The sequence below is a fragment of the Somniosus microcephalus genome, chromosome 13, assembly GCF_052327205.1.
Source record: "Somniosus microcephalus isolate GS21.2 chromosome 13, FLI_Smic_1.0, whole genome shotgun sequence".
Taxonomy (NCBI): Eukaryota; Metazoa; Chordata; class Chondrichthyes; order Squaliformes; family Somniosidae; genus Somniosus; species Somniosus microcephalus.
In genome coordinates this window covers 30,941,235-30,962,087 of record NC_140999.1, presented here as the reverse complement: position 1 = coordinate 30,962,087, position 20,853 = coordinate 30,941,235, and the positions used below count along the sequence as shown (strand labels likewise).

The 20,853-nt window shown below is 42.9% G+C and overlaps 1 protein-coding gene across 4 annotated transcripts in view; it reads left to right on the top strand.

Moving 5' to 3' along the window:
- Positions 1-20,853, top strand: part of nfic (nuclear factor I/C) — a 482,744-nt gene that overhangs the window by 318,661 nt on the left and 143,230 nt on the right. For 2 of the 4 annotated variants that reach the window (XR_015080544.1, XR_015080545.1), the window contains 4 exons: positions 1,789-1,917; positions 6,689-6,876; positions 16,593-16,751; positions 17,706-17,781. Coding sequence is in view for 2 of the 4 variants with exons in the window: in XM_086004724.1 (XP_085860850.1) it covers positions 1,789-1,917; positions 6,689-6,876; positions 16,593-16,751 (476 nt within the window). In the remaining 2 variants the exon portion in view is untranslated. The remainder of the gene's footprint in view (positions 1-1,788; positions 1,918-6,688; positions 6,877-16,592; positions 16,752-17,705; positions 17,782-20,853) is intronic. The other 2 variants (XM_086004724.1, XM_086004725.1) reach the window with 2 other exon arrangements.

Below are 20,853 nucleotides of genomic sequence, written 5' to 3'. Positions count from 1 at the left end.
GATTAAATACATGGGGTTACGGGGATCGGGTGGGATATGTGTCGGTGCAGGCTCGATGGGCCGAAATGGCCTCTATCTGCACTGTGGGGTTTCTGTGATTCTGTGATTCTCTTGAGGGCCGGGCTCTTTTGCCAGCACTCCCAATCCCCAGAGGCCTAGCTGGGCCCCGGGTCATGCTGCGCAAAGCCTCTCCTCTTCAAGAAGGGGAGGAAGGCCTGCAATACCGTGACACGTAGCATCGTGACATTCCCTCGCAGCACCTCAAGAGGGAGGCGCGGCGCTTCCAGTAGCGCCCCGCTTCCCTCTTGGGGCACTACCACTCAATTTCGGTTGTGGGGGTGCTAATTTTTCCGGGGCGCTAAAAGTAGCGAAGTTAGCGCTCCAAAGGGGGCGCAACTCAATTTTTTGCCCAAAGTCTTCAGCACGATAGACGGGATGTTGTCAGGGCCCATAGCCTTTGCTTTATCCAGTACGCTGTTTATTGATATCACGTGGAGTGAATCGAATGGCTGAAGACTGGCTTCTGTGATGGTGGGGACCTCAGGAGGAGGCCAATATGGATCACCCACTCGGCACTTCTGACTGAAGATGGTTGCAAACGCTTCAGCCTTGTCATTTGCACTCACGTGCTGGGCTCCACCATCATTGAGGATGGGGATATTCATGGAGCCTCCTCCTCCCGTTAGTTGTTTAATGGTCCACCACCATTCACGACTGGATGTGGCAGGACTGCTGAGCTTTGATCTGATCTGTTGATTGTGGGATCGCTTAGCTCTGTCTATAGCATGCTGCTTCCGCTTTTTAGCATGCTTGTAGTCCGGTGTTGCAGCTTTGCCAGGTTGGCACCTCATTTTTAGGAACGCCTGGTGCTGCTCCCGGCATGCTCCTCTACACTCCTTATTTAACCAGGGTTGGTCGTGTGGCTTGATGGTAATGGTAGAGAGAGGGATATGCCGAGCCATGAGGTTACAGATTGTGGTGGAATACAATTCTGCAGCTGCTGATGGCCCACAGCATCTCATGGATGCCCAGTTTTGAGCTGCTAGATCTGTTCTGAATCTAGGTTCAATTTGGGTTTTGAAATGTAGGTGCACAGGGTAGATCGTCACTTTCCTGCGAGCAGTTGAAAGGAAAGCACAATTTATTTAAAACAAGAATCCCAGCCTTCATTTTCAAAGGGCGTCTTTTAGTTGGTGATTGGAGCAAAGTAAAAATTGCACTCCTTGGCATCACTCCGTGTGAAGATGCCTTGACTATTCTCAAAACAGTGACATCCTGAGATTAATAAATTACTCTGGCATTTGGGAAGCAATTAGAATAATCATTGGAGTTGAAGACTGCAAATTATTTTGCAGGGCAAAATTTAATAGGTAACAAGTTTACAATTAAAGAATAGTCCAAATGAAACACTTCAGGTACTTCCTTAATTGTACTTCGGCATATTCAACATTACAAATGAACAAGCTTTTATCTTGTGAACAAAATCCTCTGCACATTTTGCAAACTGAAGGGAAATTCATTATTGGCTTTCTAATTGCTTCTTTCCAGGTTCCTAATGTTAACAAACATGCCCAAGGAAGACGCCCCCCCCCCGCCCTCTATTCATGAACTGGATTAATCTGTTGTAATTATTCACTACCTAACGTCCCATTTTGCAGCTGCTGCTGTAGATAATCCTGAAACGCTGTGAATTTTCTTTATGCTTTACCAGCAGAGGTGAACGCGAGAGAAAAAAGGATTGAGTGAATGTGAGGTATTGACACCTGTGCTGCTTGTATTTCCTGTTAGGTATCTCCCCTACAGTGAAGAAGACTGAGATGGACAAATCTCCATTTAACAGCCCGTCTCCACAGGACTCGTCTTCACGATTGAGTAGCTTCACACAGCACCACCGTCCCGTGATCGCTGTGCACAGCGGTAAGAAAACAGCGCTGCTAAAGTTACTGTCGGAAATATAGGCTCTTGAAAGCAAAGGGCCCAGTCTTACAATTTATTATTTATTGGCTGCCATATGCTTCATTTTGTGTAACTGTAAAATTTTCGATTAAGCCAATCCCCACCTAGCCCACTTTTCCAAAATGCCTGCAGAGGGAATAAATGTATAAAATTATTGGTCTACTGACAAATATTTGCAGTGGACTACTTGAGCACCTTTTGTACATTATGGCCATGATTTCCTCCATGATTTACTGGAAATAAATCCATGGACACTCCCAATTCTTTACTTTTTCTCTCCTGTAATAAAGTTATAGGGGGAAAAATTCAGTTGGTAGCGCCACCTGTTAGCGCCTTAAGAGGGCGCTAAGTGGGGCGCAAACCAACTAGCGCCCGGGCGCGGCACTGCCCACACCTACCGCAAAATTCAGCGGGAGGTTAGTGGTGGCGCTAACCGGTAGCGCCCTGCGGCACTGCGCTGCTGGCGATGACATCATTGGTGTGCGCAGCGCCCCGCTCACGCCCCGGCCACGATCTTCGGGAGTGCCCCCGATTTACCGTCAGACGCTAAGTCCGACAGGGTCAGGGGTGCGTACCTGCGGCCGGGGAGGCGCAATTTAAAGGCGAGGTGTGGGGCGGCCATTTTTGTTGCTGGCTGCCTGCCAGCACCTGCCTGCGCTCCCGTCCCCGGCCTCCTGAACCCCCCACCCCGCGGAGTGCCGGCTGCGCTCCAAGAGCCCGGCACTTCTCTTGGGTTCCGGGCTCTTTTGCCTGCACTCCTGATCCCCGGGGGCCCAGCTGGGCCCCAGGTTGCGCTACACAAGGCCCCTCCCCTTTAAGAAGGGGAGGAAGGCCTGCAATAGTGCGGTGCAACTTGCCGCAGCGTGTGGCGCTACGGCACATAGTGTCACGATATTCACTCGCAGCGCCCCAAGAGGGAGGCGGGGCGCTTCCAGTAGTGCCCCGCTTCCCTCTTGGGGCGCAACTACTCAATTTCCAGCGCGGGGGTGCTAATTTTTCTGGGACGCTACTTTTAGCACCCTGGCGAAGTTAGCGCCTCAATTGGGGCGCTACTCAATTTTTAGCCCCTAGTATTCTAATGTCTGTAGCAGCCATTTTCTTTGGTTGCCCCCAGGAAGTAGTGATAGTAATGGCACCCATGTGGTAAGTGTCCTGCATTCCTAATTGGCTGGACTCTAATAATGCTGTAGTAAGAACTCCAGCCCAATCCTGTTCTCCTTCCACCTGCCATGCACACACAAATACACTTTCCAGTAGGGGTTACTAGATAGTGATCAGAAGCAGAACCCCCCCCCCCCCCCCCCCGCATTTTCCCCCTTCCCTTTCCCAGAGACACAGCAGCAAACTGTCGCACCACTCAGCCTTGGACTTCCCTAGTCTGTGTGAGGCAGTACCCAGTGGTACCTTTATCCACTGAGCTATTTAGCGAGTCCTGGGATTTACCGTTAATTGTAGACTAGGATTCTCATACTCTGAAATAAATAACCAGTCCATTATGTCACGCGCACCTTGCTGCTGACAGTTAAGGCGAACATTTGGTGCTAGTGTACTCTTTAATATTTATATATAAATTTATAAATCAACCTAAAAGAGGGGATACGATGAATATAATTGTTGCTGCTCTGCTCACTGCAAGTTAAAAGCTACCACGTACTAAACTAACAGACCATTTTATATTTAAGCTCGATACTGAAAATTCTATTTCTGAAGATAATTTTGCCCTACTCTCTTGCGAACCCTGATGATCTGATCCAATGTCACATTTACCCCCCATCACCGTTTCAATTTTAATATCATGACTTACCAGCACAAAGTCACACCACACTGCTTGGGTATTGAAGTTTGAATTCCTTTAGCAATGAAGCCTAAAGCCAGAAAGATCTGAATTGATATGCTTTAACAGGCTTATTTACGGGCCTGTTAAAAATAATGGCTTATTTTTCTTTTAAGTGTATAGTTCCCTAGCCCATACATAAAATAAATATTTAAATGCCAAACTCTAAAACTGCTCTTATACAGCTGCTTCTTTTGTTTGGATTCTGGTCCGCGTGTCGGTTCCCTTTGTTTACAATGCCAAATTCATTTTTCTTATTCTGGGGTAAAGCTTTCCACAAAGCTACCAGGCGCAGAGTCGGAATGATCAGTGTAAATGCAGCAAGCCGACCCATGGATGCTGGCCTGCTAGAATCAATCCAAGACTAGCAAAAGTATAAAACTGGCCTTGCCGTGTGAATACTGATTTACTATTGATACAAATGGGTTTGTTTAACACATTTGTTATTCACAAGCTGCAGTATTTTAGGCTGCATAAGGTGCCTTGATTATCCTGTTGTTGTAAATATAAAAGAACATTTCTCAAGCCTAATTAGTCTTTGTACTACAGCATGCTTTCAGTTCTTTATTCTTGTGCATGTGTGAAAACTTGTGAAAGGTCAATCATATGCTTAAGAGGATTATTAGGAAGGGAACTGGAAACACAGTCACATTCTGGTAGAGTTTCCAGTGCCCATTGCTCCAGGCACTGTGCAAAACATCAAACAAGTTACTTGGTTTAAATATATTTCAACAGTTATGCAATCCTTGGGGTAAAATTTGCCTTGGGCTATCGTGCAACATGGGCGATAGTGCATCGGCAGCCCGTTGTACACCCCACCCAATTTTCCTTTCCATTGACTGAGATTTGGTTATGGTATTGGGCACATAAATCTAAAAATTAATTGAAGGGAAAGTTTAAATTTTGAGGAAAAATAAAAGAAATGTGGGAATATTTAAAAAGAGATCTTGTTGCACTCTAAGTATCCTTCTAGTTGTAATTATGTAACATGATGTGTATTTGTTTGTCCATTGAGCAGTTTAAGAAAATTCAGAGAAAATTTTACTTCTTAAAGATTATGCTTGATGCATTTTCTTGATTAAGGGATTTATGCATCCTATTCACCCTTTCACAGCCCATATCAGACACTTGGCTCCAGGTCACCTTACGCCAATTGTCTCCAATTGTGTTGAGCATCCCTGATTATAATCACTCAACCATTGGTGGCCGTGCCTTCTGTTGCCTAGCCCCTAAGCTCTGGAATTCCCTGCCTAAACCTCTCCGCCTCTCTACCTCTCTTTCCTCCTTTAAGACGCTCCTTAAAACCTACCTCTTTGACCAAGCTTTTGGTCACCTGCCCTAATTTCTCCTTATGTGGCTCGGTGTCACTTTTTTTGTCTTATAATACTCCTGTGAAGCACCATGGGACATTTTACTACATTAAAGGCGCTATATTTGTTGTTATTGTTGTCGTGTAATTCAGGAATACTGAACTGAGTAAACTATGTGTGTATAATTCAAAGTAATTTTGTTTTGAATAAAAATTGATGTTCCTTTTGATTCATTGATGCTCCACTGCCTGTGCCAACACAAAGATATTTCTTCCCCATTGATGGAAGTGCAAATGTGCTGCCAACGTCATCACTGATGCAATGGATATTGTACTTACCAGTACGAAGGTGCACTGTATCTTGAAACAAGCACTTGTTTTTCCATGCGCTGTCACAGTGAGTTTCCAAGGTTGATAGGGGCTGTACTGTGTGGAAAGCAGGATTGTAAATAAGTTATTTAAAAACAATATCTAAATGTCTTGTTGTAAAGGCTCCCGTTTTCTATTGAGACAGGAGTTCAGATGCAGTTATTGTATATGATTCACAAAAATGGAGCATGGTGCAAGTACCTAGTGAAGAAGCTACTCTGTCTAGCTCTCATATTCAGCAAATTAAAAAAAAATGGTTAACATCTCATTAGGGATAGAGGGACCTAGGAGTTAATGTGCATAGGCCCCTGAAGGTGGCAGGACATATTGAGAGAGTGGTTAACAAAGCGTATGGGATCTTGGGCTTCATAAATAGAAGTATTGAGTACAAAAGTAGAGAAGTTATGCTGAACCTTAATAAAGCGCTGGTTAGGCCACAACTGGAGTATTGCGTCCAGTTCTGGACACCACACTTTAGGAAGGATGTGAAGAGATGTGAAGGCCCTTGAGAGGGTGCAGAGGAGGTTTACCAGAATGGTTCCAGGGATGGGGGATCTTAGCTACAAGGACAGGTTGGAGAAGCTGGATTTGTTTTCATTAGAGCAAAGGAGGTTGAGGGGTGATTTGATAGAGGTGTACAAGATTATGACGGGTTTGGATAGGCTAGATGGGGAAAGGCTGTTCCCTCTAGTTGATGGTACAAGGACTAGGGGACACAGATTTAAGGTTTTGGGCAAGAGATACAGGGGGGCTGTGAGGGAAAACTTTTTTATGCAGCGAGTGGTGAGGACCTGGAATTCGCTGCCGATGGAAGTGGTGGAAGCGGAGACACTCAATATTTTCAAGAGGAGAATGGATAGGCACTTGAGGGAAATAAACTTGCAGGGCTATGGGGATAGTGCGGGGAACGGGACTGACTGGATTGCTCTACAAAGAGCCGGCGTGGACTCGATGGGCCGAATGGCCTCCTTCTGTGCCATTACGACTCTATGACTCATTAAAAATGGTGACTTGTGCTAATGGGAGGTAGGGATCGTTCGTCATAGCAAAAATGCAGTGTTTTGGTGGGGTGCTAGTGCCAAGAACAATACAAGTGTGAGCGAAAAAGTAAACCCCTTGCATTTTCAATACCCAAAATATGAGTAAATGTAAGATCTGATACCTGTTCTTTATACCCTCAAATGGTTTGAAGCAAAATCTGTTATTTTCTGCATTTGCAGGTCTTGCATCAAGAAGTCCCCATGCCTCTTCATCTTTGCATTTTCCAACAACCTCCATCCTTCCCCAGAGTGCTTCAGGCTACTTCCCTCACACAACGATCCGGTTCCCACCACATCTCAATCCACCGGACCCTCTCAAGGATCTGGTCTCACTTGCCTGTGACTCATCTAATCAGCAACCAGGCCCGGTAAGAGTAAACTTTCTTGCAGAAGCCCCTAATGTACATTTATGAAAAGGTGAAAATGAGGCCTAATTCTGTGTCTTAAAAGCATATAAGGGTTTAGAAAAGAAAAACATATTAGTCAGCCTTTGTCTGAAACTTCCTTCAATGTCGATTATTAAGATTTCCCATTTTTTTCCCTGGTATCAGTGAAATTTATCTGAAGATATTCTAAAAACGTCCCAAATTCTCAGATATAAAGAGATTATATAAAGTTTGCCAGAAGTTAACATTTCATCCGAGAGTTTCAAATGCTGTGATGTTCATGCAATCTGACAAAGTTTGCTGACAAATTTAGCTCTATATGGGAGTCCAGTGTTATAGCAGTCTACCTTCATGTATGTTAGCAATGTTATGTCAGCATCTACATTCCTCTCCTACTTTTTAGTCAAAGTATTAGTGAAGAATTTCACAGTAGGGGTGAATGGCCCAACCCCTTTGACAAGACCTTAAACAGTGAAATTTAGTGATGTTATGTTAATAGGCTGAACAATTACAATGTTTGTATCACTAGTGATGGGACTTGTGAGTTTAAAGAGATGTGCACTCTGCTGTCTGTGGAGTCATCTTTGGAACCATTTGAGTGCTGGTAAGGTAGTTAATGCAAAATCCTATTTCAGGAAAAAAAATTCATCAAAGTATTTTGCTTCAGATTCCCTCTCCCAGCAGATGCCTGCAGTATCACCTCCCCTTCTCAGCCCATGAAGTATCACCACCCCTTCTCAGTCCATGAAGTATCACCTCCCCTTCTCAGTCCATGAAGTATCACCACCCCTTCTCAGTCCATGAAGTATCACCTCCCCTTCTCAGCCCATGAAGTATCACCTCCCCTTCTCAGCCCATGAAGTATCACCTCCCCTTCTCAGCCCATGAAGTATCACCTCCCCTTCTCAGCCCATGAAGTATCACCTCCCCTTCTCAGCCCATGAAGTATCACCTCCCCTTCTCAGTCCATGAAGTATCACCTCCCCTTCTCAGTCCATGAAGTATCACCACCCCTTCTCAGTCCATGAAGTATCACCTCCCCTTCTCAGTCCATGAAGTATCACCTCCCCTTCTCAGTCCATGAAGTATCACCTCCCCTTCTCAGTCCATGAAGTATCACCTCCCCTTCTCAGTCCATGAAGTATCACCTCCCCTTCTCAGTCCATGAAGCATCACCTCCCCTTCTCAGTCCATGAAGCATCACCTCCCCTTCTCAGTCCATGAAGTATCACCTCCCCTTCTCAGTCCATGAAGCATCACCTCCCCTTCTCAGTCCATGAAGTATCACCTCCTCTTCTCAGTCCATGAAGTATCACCTCCCCTTCTCAGTCCATGAAGTATCACCTCCTCTTCTCAGTCCATGAAGTATCACCTCCCCTTCTCAGTCCATGAAGTATCACCTCCCCTTCTCAGTCCATGAAGTATCACCTCCCCTTCTCAGTCCATGAAGTATCACCTCCTCTTCTCAGTCCATGAAGTATCACCTCCCCTTCTCAGTCCATGAAGTATCACCTCCCCTTCTCAGTCCATGAAGTATCACCTCCCCTTCTCAGTCCATGAAGTATCACCTCCCCTTCTCAGTCCATGAAGTATCACCTCCCCTTCTCAGTCCATGAAGTATCACCTCCCCTTCTCAGTCCATGAAGTATCACCTCCCCTTCTCAGTCCATGAAGTATCACCTCCCCTTCTCAGTCCATGAAGTATCACCTCCTCTTCTCAGTCCATGAAGTATCACCTCCTCTTCTCAGTCCATGAAGTATCACCTCCCCTTCTCAGTCCATGAAGTATCACCTCCCCTTCTCAGTCCATGAAGTATCACCTCCTCTTCTCAGTCCATGAAGTATCACCTCCCCTTCTCAGTCCATGAAGTATCACCTCCCCTTCTCAGTCCATGAAGTATCACCTCCCCTTCTCAGTCCATGAAGTATCACCTCCCCTTCTTAGCCCATGAAGTATCACCTCCCCTTCTCAGTCCATGAAGTATCACCTCCCCTTCTTAGTCCATGAAGTATCACCTCCCCTTCTTAGCCCATGAAGTATCACCTCCCCTTCTCAGTCCATGAAGTATCACCTCCCCTTCTCAGTCCATGAAGTATCACCTCCCCTTCTCAGTCCATGAAGTATCACCTCCTCTTCTCAGTCCATGAAGTATCACCTCCCCTTCTTAGTCCATGAAGTATCACCTCCCCTTCTTAGTCCATGAAGTATCACCTCCCCTTCTTAGCCCATGAAGTATCACCTCCCCTTCTCAGTCCATGAAGTATCACCTCCCCTTCTCAGTCCATGAAGTATCACCTCCCCTTCTCAGTCCATGAAGTATCACCTCCCCTTCTCAGTCCATGAAGTATCACCTCCTCTTCTCAGCCCATGAAGTATCACCTCCCCTTCTCAGTCCATGAAGTATCACCTCCCCTTCTCAGTCCATGAAGTATCACCTCCCCTTCTCAGTCCATGAAGTATCACCTCCCCTTCTCAGTCCATGAAGTATCACCTCCTCTTCTCAGTCCATGAAGTATCACCTCCTCTTCTCAGTCCATGAAGTATCACCTCCTCTTCTCAGTCCATGAAGTATCACCTCCTCTTCTCAGTCCATGAAGTATCACCTCCTCTTCTTAGTCCATGCTGTATCATCTCCTTGCTGTAGCTCTTTCCAGTGATCTTCAGGACTTATAGAACTGAGATGGCATTTGCAACTGGGCTGTCACAGAGCTTCACTGATATCAATGGAGATAGTCCCGTCACCTGCAACAAACAAAGGGATAGTGGGATGTGATTTTTATATCCCTCCTTCATAACTCAAATTATATGGTTGAACCAATTATAAAAAATAAACCATAGTTTCTTGCTTTATATCTTTGTACATTGACCTGATTCAGTATTTTTTTTTTGCCTGTCAGTACAATTTGTGTGTGGCTATGTACATCGATGGATACAGCCATGGGTAAGGAAGAAAGAACTTGCATTTATATAGTGTCTTAACAGGTCCCAAAGCATTTCACATCTAATGAAATTCTTTTAAAAGTGTAGTCACCATTGTTATGCAGGTAAATGCAGCAACCAATCTGCACACAGCAAAGTCCCACATATGGCAAATGAGATGAATAACCAGTTAAAATGTTTTTTGGTGGTGCTTTGGAGGGAGAAATGTTGGGCCAGGACGCTAGGAGAAGTCCCCGCTCTTCTTGAAGTAGTGCCATGGACTCTTTTATGTCCATCTGAACAGGCAGACAAGTCCTCGATTTAACGTCTCATCCAACAATACAGCACGCCCTCAGCCCTGCAAGTGTATCGTCTTAGATTACCTCCTCAAACATTGTGGTGGGGCTCAAACTCACAACCTTCTGACTTTTCAGACTGCCAAATCAACCAAACTGACATGGCAATTGAGTAAAAGAGATTAGTTTTTAAAATGTCATTGAAGTTCTTTATCCTTTGCAGTTCATTCTGTATACTAGAGTCTGCCGTGCAAATGTCTAAAGGTGTTTTAGGCCACTGAGTACACCAAAGAAAATGTACAGATTCCTTCAGTGACACTAGGAAGAGAGAGAAATGAAATTATGGGGTGTGGACTGAATTTACCAGTCAGGTTGAAGAGTAGTTCAAATTTCTCTACACCAGTAGGTGAACATTAAATGGACAATTTAGAGACAGATGCCAGCTGTGCTGCAGTAGGAGGCAGCAGTGGCTATGCTGATGTAGATGTTTGCAGGCTATTGTGGTTCATACAAACATTGGTCCACAATGTTTGCTCATTAGAATCAGAAGTGCATTGTTGAATACATGTATAATTATTGATTACCATTCAGCCCACTTGTTCTGAAACATCTCTCTGTGGTTTACAGTGTGCTACCATGTTACATATATTAATGCAAACTAAAGGCATGTCTTTGTTGTTCACTCCTTCCATCTACCTGGGTCTGGAGAGCAGGACGATGCAGCCCAGAGACATCTCTACAAATCTTTCAATTCCACTTCTAAGTCAGACTACATAGAGGCACGTTTGACCAGAGCTGTCAACAGCGAGCAAATTCCAGGTGTGAAGTTTTCAGTTGCGAGTCAGCCACACGCCTGAGGTGTCATAACAATGAAAACATAAACAGGGCTAAAAGCAGCAACTGAAAATGTTAGAAGTACGCAACGGGTCTGTCAGAATTTGTAAAGCGAAAAGGAAGGTTAACTTTTCAGGTGTATTTCCAGAATTTTGTTATTTATTTAGGATTTCCAGCATTTGCAGTTTTTTTTTGTTAAAAGTGATGAGATGTGTCCATCACAAGGGTCACAGGAGATGTCCTGTTACTGCTGCTCTGGCTACTCATAGAGTCACAGATTTTTTTTTAGAGAGCAACTGAGTTTTGTTTTCTGAAGGGAGAAGCACTTTCAGCCCATCACCTATCACCTGGAAGAAGTGGGCTTGCACCAGGAAGGATGGGCATCTGATGTAGTATAAAAGCTACTGGTACAAAGTCCCCCGCCAAAAACAGATAAGCTGCTGCAGTTGAAACAAACTCCAATGCCTGCTGTAACAGCATTCGCACTTTAATAACTGAAAAGAGCTAACTCTTCTCAGCTGTTTTCTATCATTAACAATCACACTAGCAGTGGGAGGCCGAAATAGTGCTCTGTGAATCCATTTAAGAACCATGAGTGTGTCTTCTTCAGCTTCACAACAATGCAAGCAAGTAGTGAAAATATAGTTGTTACTTCTAGTGTCATGGCACTGCAATGTAACACTGCACCCTTTGCAATAGCTAAGTGGTGTGAACTTCATCTTTTTCTCTCGTTATCTCAATTAGCCCCTTGTCCTTTCTTCCACTTGTACTGTTCCACGGCATTCTCTCCTCTCACTACAGTACAAAAAAAAGCAAGGGAAACACTGGGAATTACCAGAGCTAGCCATGAAATTGTAATTCTGAGGCAGAAGCGTGAGATATTGTGATCTGGAGCTATGAGTGGCTCTCATCACATAGACTATTTGGAGTCCTGTGTTTGTGCAGTATGGGAGTTTATCCCATCCTCAATATCCCTCACAAAAATGAACTAATGGAATTCAGCCAGTCTGTAACTCCAAAAGGTTTCCCTCTTACAGTAAAGTTCAAGTGCAAATATAAGCAGGGACTTGGATTTGAATTCCTGTTAAAGCTCAGTGCTCTAACATTATGGATGTTGGGCTTGCTACATGAGTAAGGTTTATAACCACAGATGAAACACACTGCCACTATTGGCATTCCAGCTTTCATCTGCTTTGCTCATCTGCACAGGGCATCGAATCAGTCAAACAACAGAATGCCAGACTGCAAAACAATTTATAAAGCATTTGGTTGCAATGATTATTCATCTCAGGAGATCAGAGTTTGGAAATTGGCTGAATTTTTAAAGGATTGCAATGTGATATGTACTGTCGAAACTGATGCACAAAACAGGTTTAACAGTGCAAGTTTCAGTGAAAGTTGCTAGTCAATTCTTTCCTTATTTCATGCTGTTTGTTATGTGTTGAAATGGTAGGGCATGATATTTTCATTAATTGTATTTTCCAGCCTTTCATATATCGCTTTCGCTTTCAAGTGGTCAAACAACTTGAATAAAATAAACTTGATTTTCTTTGTAGTTCTTCTAACTTTAATTGTCTTTAAATGTCAGCTTGGCTTAGTGATGGTGCTCTCTCTTCTAAATCAAGAGGTTGTGAAGTCAAGCCCCTCTCCAGGAATTGAGCACCTAATCTAGACTGACACTTCAGTGCAGGACTGAGAAAATGCTGCACTGTCCGAGCTGTCAGCTTTTGAATAAAATGTTAAACGGAGGCCTCTTCAGGTGGATTTAAAAGATCCCATGGCACTATTTGAAGAAGAGCAGGGGAGTTCTTCTGGTGTGCTGGCCAACATTTATCCCGTGACGAACAACACCAAAATTAACCGGTCATTTATCTTATTGCTGTTTGTGGGATCTTGCTGTGCCCAAATTGGCTGTTGTATTTGCATACATTACAACAGTGACTACACTTCAAAAGTTCTTCATTGGCTGTAAAGCGCTTTGGGACGTCCTAGTGTCGTGAAAGGCGCTATATAAATGCAAGTCTATTTTTTTAAAGAGATTTTTGTGTGCTGCCAGGAACAATCCCGTGTTCAGCTTGTGATCTCAAGGTCTAACTCAATTGTTGTACGTGCCAAAAATGATACAACAATCCAATTGTGTATCCAACCCACTTGTTGAGAACAGAGCGGCTGCTCCCAGTGGCTGCAGTAATGCTCTGTAGTCTGCACATGAATTGCTGTCCACTGGAAAAGGATAGTCATAGCAGCTGACACGGCACGAGAGCTGCTCTATTCTAATTTCCCCACATTTCTCAATATTGAAATATCTATTTCATGTTATGCTTCCATTTGCTATTGGTAAGTAGGGAGAATAAGAACTGTTTAGGACATTACTGTATTGTGGTCCATCACAGTTCAGTTTTAAGCCCAGTTCCTTAATATTGCAATATCTGTTCTTTGAATAAGAATTCCACTAATCTGTTCAAATCCATTAAGTGCTTCCAGCTGTGCAACATTGCTTCCACTACCTGAGAACAATCAGTTCGCTGGAAAGTTGTTATTCTTATTCTACGTATATATTTAGTCTAGTCATACATTAAACTAATAGAGTGAATGTATATAATTTACTGTCATTATCAAAGAATTTTAGAAGCTAAACTGCTGGCAGAAATCTGTTTTAAAAGCTGGTCTTACAATTTTAATAAGCACTTCAATAAGATTAGGATTATCATACTGCAATTTAATGTCTATGGAAGTCTCCTGTGTTTAACTCCATTTCTGCGCAGTTTACTTATATCACAGGGTTTGAAGTAGTGCTGGGAGGTATAACCTAACATCACATGCTCCTGTGTTCTAATATGAGGTTACAAGAGTATCTTTTTGTTGCTATTGCAACACCTGTTCCCAATGAAAATAAGTTCATGTAAAATTTCAAAAATATCGGGAACTGAAACCCATGATATAGAATCACCATGTGTTATTTGCCATCACATGCCTGTTTCTTTGGTTTGCGTACTCGATTTGCACCTCTTTTTATTGAGTCCGATCCACTTGAGTACTTTTTCTTTTTGCATATACTGCTCCAGCTGAGAGGGCAAGCAAACTCCTCTGAGATCTGTGCCATGTAACTCAACTGAACAGAGATACATGCAGTGGGATGAGATGGAGCGATGACTTTCTTTGCTCCCTGTAAAGGCAGAAAGTTTTTTTTATTATTCATTCCAGGGATGTGGGCGTCGCTGTCGAGGCCAGCATTTATTGCCCATCCCTAATTGCCCTCGAGAAGGTGGTGGTGAGCCGCCTTCTTGAACCGCTGCAGTCCATGTGGTGAGTTTAATACCAAACAAAATCTGTCACACAAGTTGTTGGCTGACACAAGTGTGCGCCATCACCAGGGCGTCAATCTGCAGGTGCGAGAGTGACAACGAAACAAGGGCTTTATCACATCACTTATTGTTATGTCACGATATGGCACATCAACACTGTCACTAGTCACTGATACAGAATTGTAACTAGTCAACAAACGCACTCTAATTGCCTCATTAGTCAGCAGATAACCAAGGAAAATGTTCAGATTAAATCCCCAACCCCACTGCTAATTCAAGGAAAGGTTGCTGCTTAAAACAGAATTAGCAGACTGCGAACACAATTTCACGGGGGCTGATGGACAGGTCTGCCAACAATTTACAGACTGCAACAGCTTTTCTACATTCACAAATTGTTGTTGTGCAGATACCTTTAATTACTGTAGAAAGTTCAGCTCACAGAAAATCGTTTGTCTGCCCATGTGTTATACAATGGAAAACAGGTGTCAATTTTAAAAGCCACAAGGAACAGTCAGTGCTCAAAATGGAAATTATACTATTGTGCTGCGTTTCTCTGTAGACTGGTTAAAGGATTAACACGACTATTGAGTGGATGCAAAATACATCACTCATACAAAAGATTGCTGGGATTTTACTTTTCAGATGCAGCGAGTAAATTGAAGCTCTCACTCAAGAGTCATTTTTCAGTACTATTCTCAGAGCAAACGGAGCAATTTTAACCCTGCCGAGTCGGCCGAAACTGGGCGGCTGGGAAATGTTGCCGTTAATTTTTTTTATCTGGGTGCGCGGCCCTTTTAAGGGGCTGCATGACCCATTGAAAAGCCGGCGAGTCAGCTGCGTGGGAGGTCCAGAGACACAACCGCGCAGCTTAAGGGGACCATTGCAGGTGGGCAGTTAAAATTGTCCAGGTCACTTACTTGCCCTGGAGCCGCTGGGAGCTGACTTTCTGCCATTTAACTTCCTCTGCTGAGCAGACGGCAAGGACAACCACCCAACGCCTGCGGGATCCCCTTTAGTATATGCATGTCGGGTCCCGATGGCAATTTTAACTCGGTGACCTGAGTGTGAAGCAGCAATAATTTATACAACCAATACACTTGATTCATCACGGTTTTAAGATTAATTCAGAAAGCTATTTTAAGAAGTATAATAACGGCTTCCAGATGGCTCAGTGAATAAATGCACCACATGAAGTGATATTGAGCCGTGTAGACCAGGAGTATTCCAGATGCAATTCTTGTTTTGTAGTGAGTTCAGTCTGGGCAGCAGCTAGGGACTAAAATTGGTCTCGGCGTCCCAAAACAGGGGAAGGTGCGGGGGGCGGGGGTGAATAACCAGGGATCCTGTTCCTGATAGTTATTCAGTGATCCCTGCTGGAACGAGCAGATGTGAGAATTGGGCTCAGCTGTGAGCTGACTTTTTTTGAGTAGCAAATGAATTTTGGAAGCTTATATAAGATAAAATAATAACGGTCAACAGTAACAAATTCTGCAGAAATGCTATCTTAATCTTTACAGGTCTCATGTTAAAACATCCAAATCACTGTTTTAATTAATTTTGTCGCTTCTCATTCAGTATGTTCCTTCCCTGTACATTATCTCATTACACCGTTTCAATCTGCAACCTAGTCTTTTCTAGGACCTCAAACCCGGGGACCTCCTTATCTCCCTCAGTCTTCCCTTCCTCTGACAACCTTATAGAACCCAAGTTTAATGTCACCTAATCACCACTACTTGATTTAGCACATATTCTTTCCTACCCTTTTCCATCATCGATGGTGCTCTGCATTGTATGCATTGGCACTTTGTCTAAGTTTCTCATTTAAAAAAAAAGTAACACATGTGCTAATCACACAAATGTATGATTTTATTTTTTAAAAAGCACTAATAATTGTCTCTCGTCACTTAGCTCTCTGAACTGTGTAGTAATTAAGGTTGAAAATGTATAAATTCTCCCCAGGTTATGCACATGCCCCATGTTTAAACATATATTGTAATTATATGTATTGCATGGCAGACAGACATAAGTGACCTTCACTTGAATTGCATTAATTTAGTTGGCCAATTTGAATAGGTATTTACATTCTGTCTGCAATTTATTGGTTTAAGTTGGCAGACTATAATTAGACATCTTGTAGTAGAATGTATTTGCCACAGCAATGATAAAATTGGAAGTATAATCAAGTCAGTAATTAGAAAACCTGTTCAGCAGTTAACTGTAGTATGTAAAGTGTACATTATCTATCTAGGCATTGTGTTGCGAAATGTTTTCATTTTTCATTTACTTTTTTTCCCAATTTATCCCCATTTTTTTCCCATTCATGGGCCCTTTGCCTCCACACAGCCTGGGAGGGAGGGCGAGCGAGCCGCAGACTACTCCATGACTTCAGTGACAATGCCACTTCGTGCTCAAATGAGAGGACGCATGCTTCCTGCGGAGCGAGACACCCTGTGTCAGTTGTTCTACTCCCCGGGCCCTGGGGAGTGTTATCCTCATGTGAAGGTGACATTGTACTTATAAACCCTATAGTGAAAATAACTACTTACTGTGCTTTTATTTACATTAGCAACTTTTTAAGTGGGAAATATGGACACTTCCAATATGAAAGTTATGAATTGTATGAAATTATCACATATACATATATTGCATTTTATTTGGAGCTAATTAAACAAAACCACATTGACCAATAGGAAAGTCCCAGAGACAGAACTACAACAGTAACGAATAAGAACTGCCGTCCCAGTAGTCTGACTGTCTTATTATAAAACTGGGCTCTGCAGGAAGGTGAAGTTATAACCCCATAATGCATTCCAATTGCTCTTTCAACAATAATTAGAACAAATAGCTTCAGAGTGCTTTATATAGTACAGCAGTCTTAAGTCTTCTCTAGACAGTAATTAAACAAACCTTTTTTATTGGTTGTATTTAACAGTCAAGGTCTACAATTTGAGGAAATACCCTGGAGGTAGATCTTATTCACTGAGCTGTGAAGATGTTAGTGGCTTATTATCATTTCTGTGTCACAGTTGACACTGCATCATTTACTGAATTATTTTGGGCATAATTAGTGTCCTTGGTACTCTGCTTAATTTTTAAAAAAAACTTCAAGTGCTCATTGCATTAAATTGTATAATTTCTTTTTCAGTCTTCTGACATAAAAAGGCCTTACAATTTAATTTAATTTAGAAGATGCTCTAATTAAACCAACTAAATCAGTAGCAATGTGTTCATTTAATTGCTGTCTTTTAAAAAAAAGTCGTAGTTGGGAAGTAATCTCCTGTACTGAACTTTCTGATATGGGTAGCAGCTTATATGTTGAGGCTTTCGTGTAAATGTAGGGTCCTATTAATGTGCTGTAGAAGTGTGAAGGAAAGTCTCTTCAATGATATTAATGTTTCCACATCCATTTTATTTCCCATTCCCCAATTTCCCCCCTTTACCCCTCCTCTTGTGAAGGCGGTGACACATGCAGGAGCACCGCTGGCCTGCCAGCATTCATCCGAGGGGCATTCTTCATGTCTGAAGCCGGACAGTAAGTGTCGATGGGCTATCTGAACATGGAGGACAGCACAGCCGAGCCTGGTCCTCTCCTTATCTGGAGGGATTTTTTTTTCTGTTTGGTATTTGCAGTTTTTTAACAATATTGCTACAAATATCAAACTGAGGAATTCTTCCCCTCTGGTGTCTATGTCACACATGCACAATTCCAACACCATAGTGATCAAAGAAAGGAACTGGGGCTGTTTTTTCTTCCCTAGCCCAGGGATGCTTAGCCCAATTTTAGTGTCCTCATCACTGCCCAACCATGACAGTAATTTAGCACATGTCAGCTGTCAAACTTCAAACCTTCCTGATCTGTATGGCACACTGCCACACCACTATTTACCACTGAACCACCTTCATTCATTTTAACTGATTAGTAGTGAGTCTAATGGGCTCACACCCACACCCAAACATCAGCTCTTAAATGTTATGCTCAGTTACATAAAACTCCTTGTCAGGCAATATAGGACAATAGAACTGTGCCATGAATTTCACAATGGTTCAGTTATAAGCTGTAGGTGCATATCCATTAGCACAAGAATGCCCATTTCACCTTTTGAGTCCATCTGGCCCTCCCGGCTGCTGATGTCAAATGCTGGCCCTAGAGACAGAGAAGACCCACCTGATAGAAGTACAGGCGGAAGAAGCTAGGTCTATAATCCAGAAATGGTGGCAACTTTTAAGAAAGTGCCTAACTGTCCTGTGAAATCGAGGACAATTGAAAAGTATAGCAAACATTCCTCCTGCTCTTTGCTGCTAAACTGACTCAAAGCACCCAATAAAGCTGAATTGGGGATGAGGGGAGAGTGAAACTCGTGAATGATGTCCTGCACAATCAGGGATAAAAGCTTAAAGATAAAAAAAATAATTAGAGAATCAGCTTACTAACGTTATATTATACAACGCCACTTCTAATAGAAGCAGTTTTTTTCCTTTGGCTGACTATTCTGCAATTTGCTTAGTTTCCATTGCAATGTGGATTGCAGAATCCTGAATATAGAAACAATTGCACATGTACAGTTATAACGTACATTGCAACTGGTTGTGGACATTCCCCAGTGTTAGAAGCACAACCCATAGCTGACCTGCAGAGTGGGCCGACTGTTCAGCTGCCCATGGTCAATATGTTACCCTGTGCAGTCAAAGGCACCTTATAGCACTGAAGTCAAAACTGCAATTGGTGGTGATGTTGTAATGTAAATCCAGCTCAAGAATGTTCAGTTGGCTGGTAATGGTTATCCAGTAGTTTTTTTTAATGAAGCTACTTTCGGAAAACAATTGTCAAAATAAATGTTCCGTGATGTGGGTGTCCTATTGGACTTTGCTTGATGGTTTATTTCAAGTATATATGTTGTCCTGGGAAAGCACACTGAAATGAAGATCCACATCCTCCATGCATCCCTCTACCCAATTAATATTTGTTGTTGCCACGGCTCCCAGAATAAATCTTAGCATTAAGTGGTGAGGAGACCAGCAGCTTGTAAGACCCACAAAACTGTAGGTCTCCAGAAGCCACTAACTCTATATTTGTGAGAGTCATTAATAGTTGCCTGCCATCCATGGCACCCCTTTAATGTAAAATTGGAAAAGATTTAAAGACACTCACTTCACACTGCAATAGGCTTGAGCGCCAGTGAGTACACTCTCTGTCTAATGAGTTCTCCCTCTACCTTTAATGAGTTGTTTTAACTCTTTACTAAGGTGAGCTGTCATGTCATGGGGAAAAGTAGGATTATTTGACTCGCATCCCATGAAAATACACTCCCTATTGGTCAATTTATCAATCAGGAAATCACCAGAAGCCAAGAACGTCTTTGGAATGTTATTTGCTGAAGGAGATCAATCCTAACATTCCAGTACTCGATTTTTTTTTAAATTCGGGTCTCCACGGGTGAGTATGCACGGGGTACTCACCCGTAGGCCCAATGGAAGTGCCGGTTTCCTGCATGCACTGCGCATGCGCGGGAAACCGGCACTTCCGTTCCTCTGAAAGCAGGGGTTCAGAGGTCGAACGCGTGCACGGGGGAGTCTGCGCGTGCGCTTTGGATTTACGTTTTTTTTACAGGTTTTTCCGTGAGGGTAAGTCTTTAGAATTTAGAAATGTAAAAAGCAGGCGTAAGGCCTGCTTTTTACAAGGTAAGTGGTCAATTAATTAAAATTAAAACATTTTTTCCACAGGTTTATTATTTTTAAATACTTTAAAGCAAGGTAAGTTTATTTTTAGCCCCATTAGAATATTTTTTTTTTAAATTCAAAATTTAAATTATTGTTTAAAATAGTTATTTAATGTAATTTATAGTTTATTTAAAAAATTTGATGTTTTAAAAAATTTATTTGAAGGTTTACTGCTATTTTGGGGCCGTAGTATTTATTAGTCTTGACAGCACTTCCTGTCAAGACTTATGAATGGAGCATTCCCTGCTCCGATTGGCTGCCCATGGCCCACGTGATCCCAGGGGACGCATTGAACTAACTGCGCCCCTGGGACACGCAAGCACTGCACGCCGGCAGCTGGGCCAGGCCCCGGAGCGGAATTCCACGGGGCCCTACAGCACAACGGCCAGCGCGCAAGGTAAGTGCAAGTCGGGAGCTTGCACCCGCGGGAAGCCCCCGACCCGAATTTCTGGGCCAATAAGGATCATCAGCCGTCTGTACTCTTAAGACTCTCCTACTTTGGATCTTAGACTCAATCCAAAGTAAAATCCACAATGGTGATGGACTAAATTTTAATCACTTATCACTGCATCGCTTGGATTAACCAACAAGAAACTGGTAAGAACAGTAAAACTGACATGAGTATGGAGACCACTGCATCTTTGTACAGTCAAGTATTTGTGTTAAATGACAATTACAAATTTTGGGTCTGTTTTAGATATTCTCTCAGGCTCAATGGCAATGATCACTCCTGTAAGTAGGAATGCACATATACTGCCCGATATCTAATCGTACAATAGCGTAACCTCGAGGTTTAACAATGGGGTCTCTTTGTGATCTGAACTGAATATTGTGTCTTTTGTATGTGCCTCCAACTTTTAATAGCTGACTGAAAGCGAGATAAAGC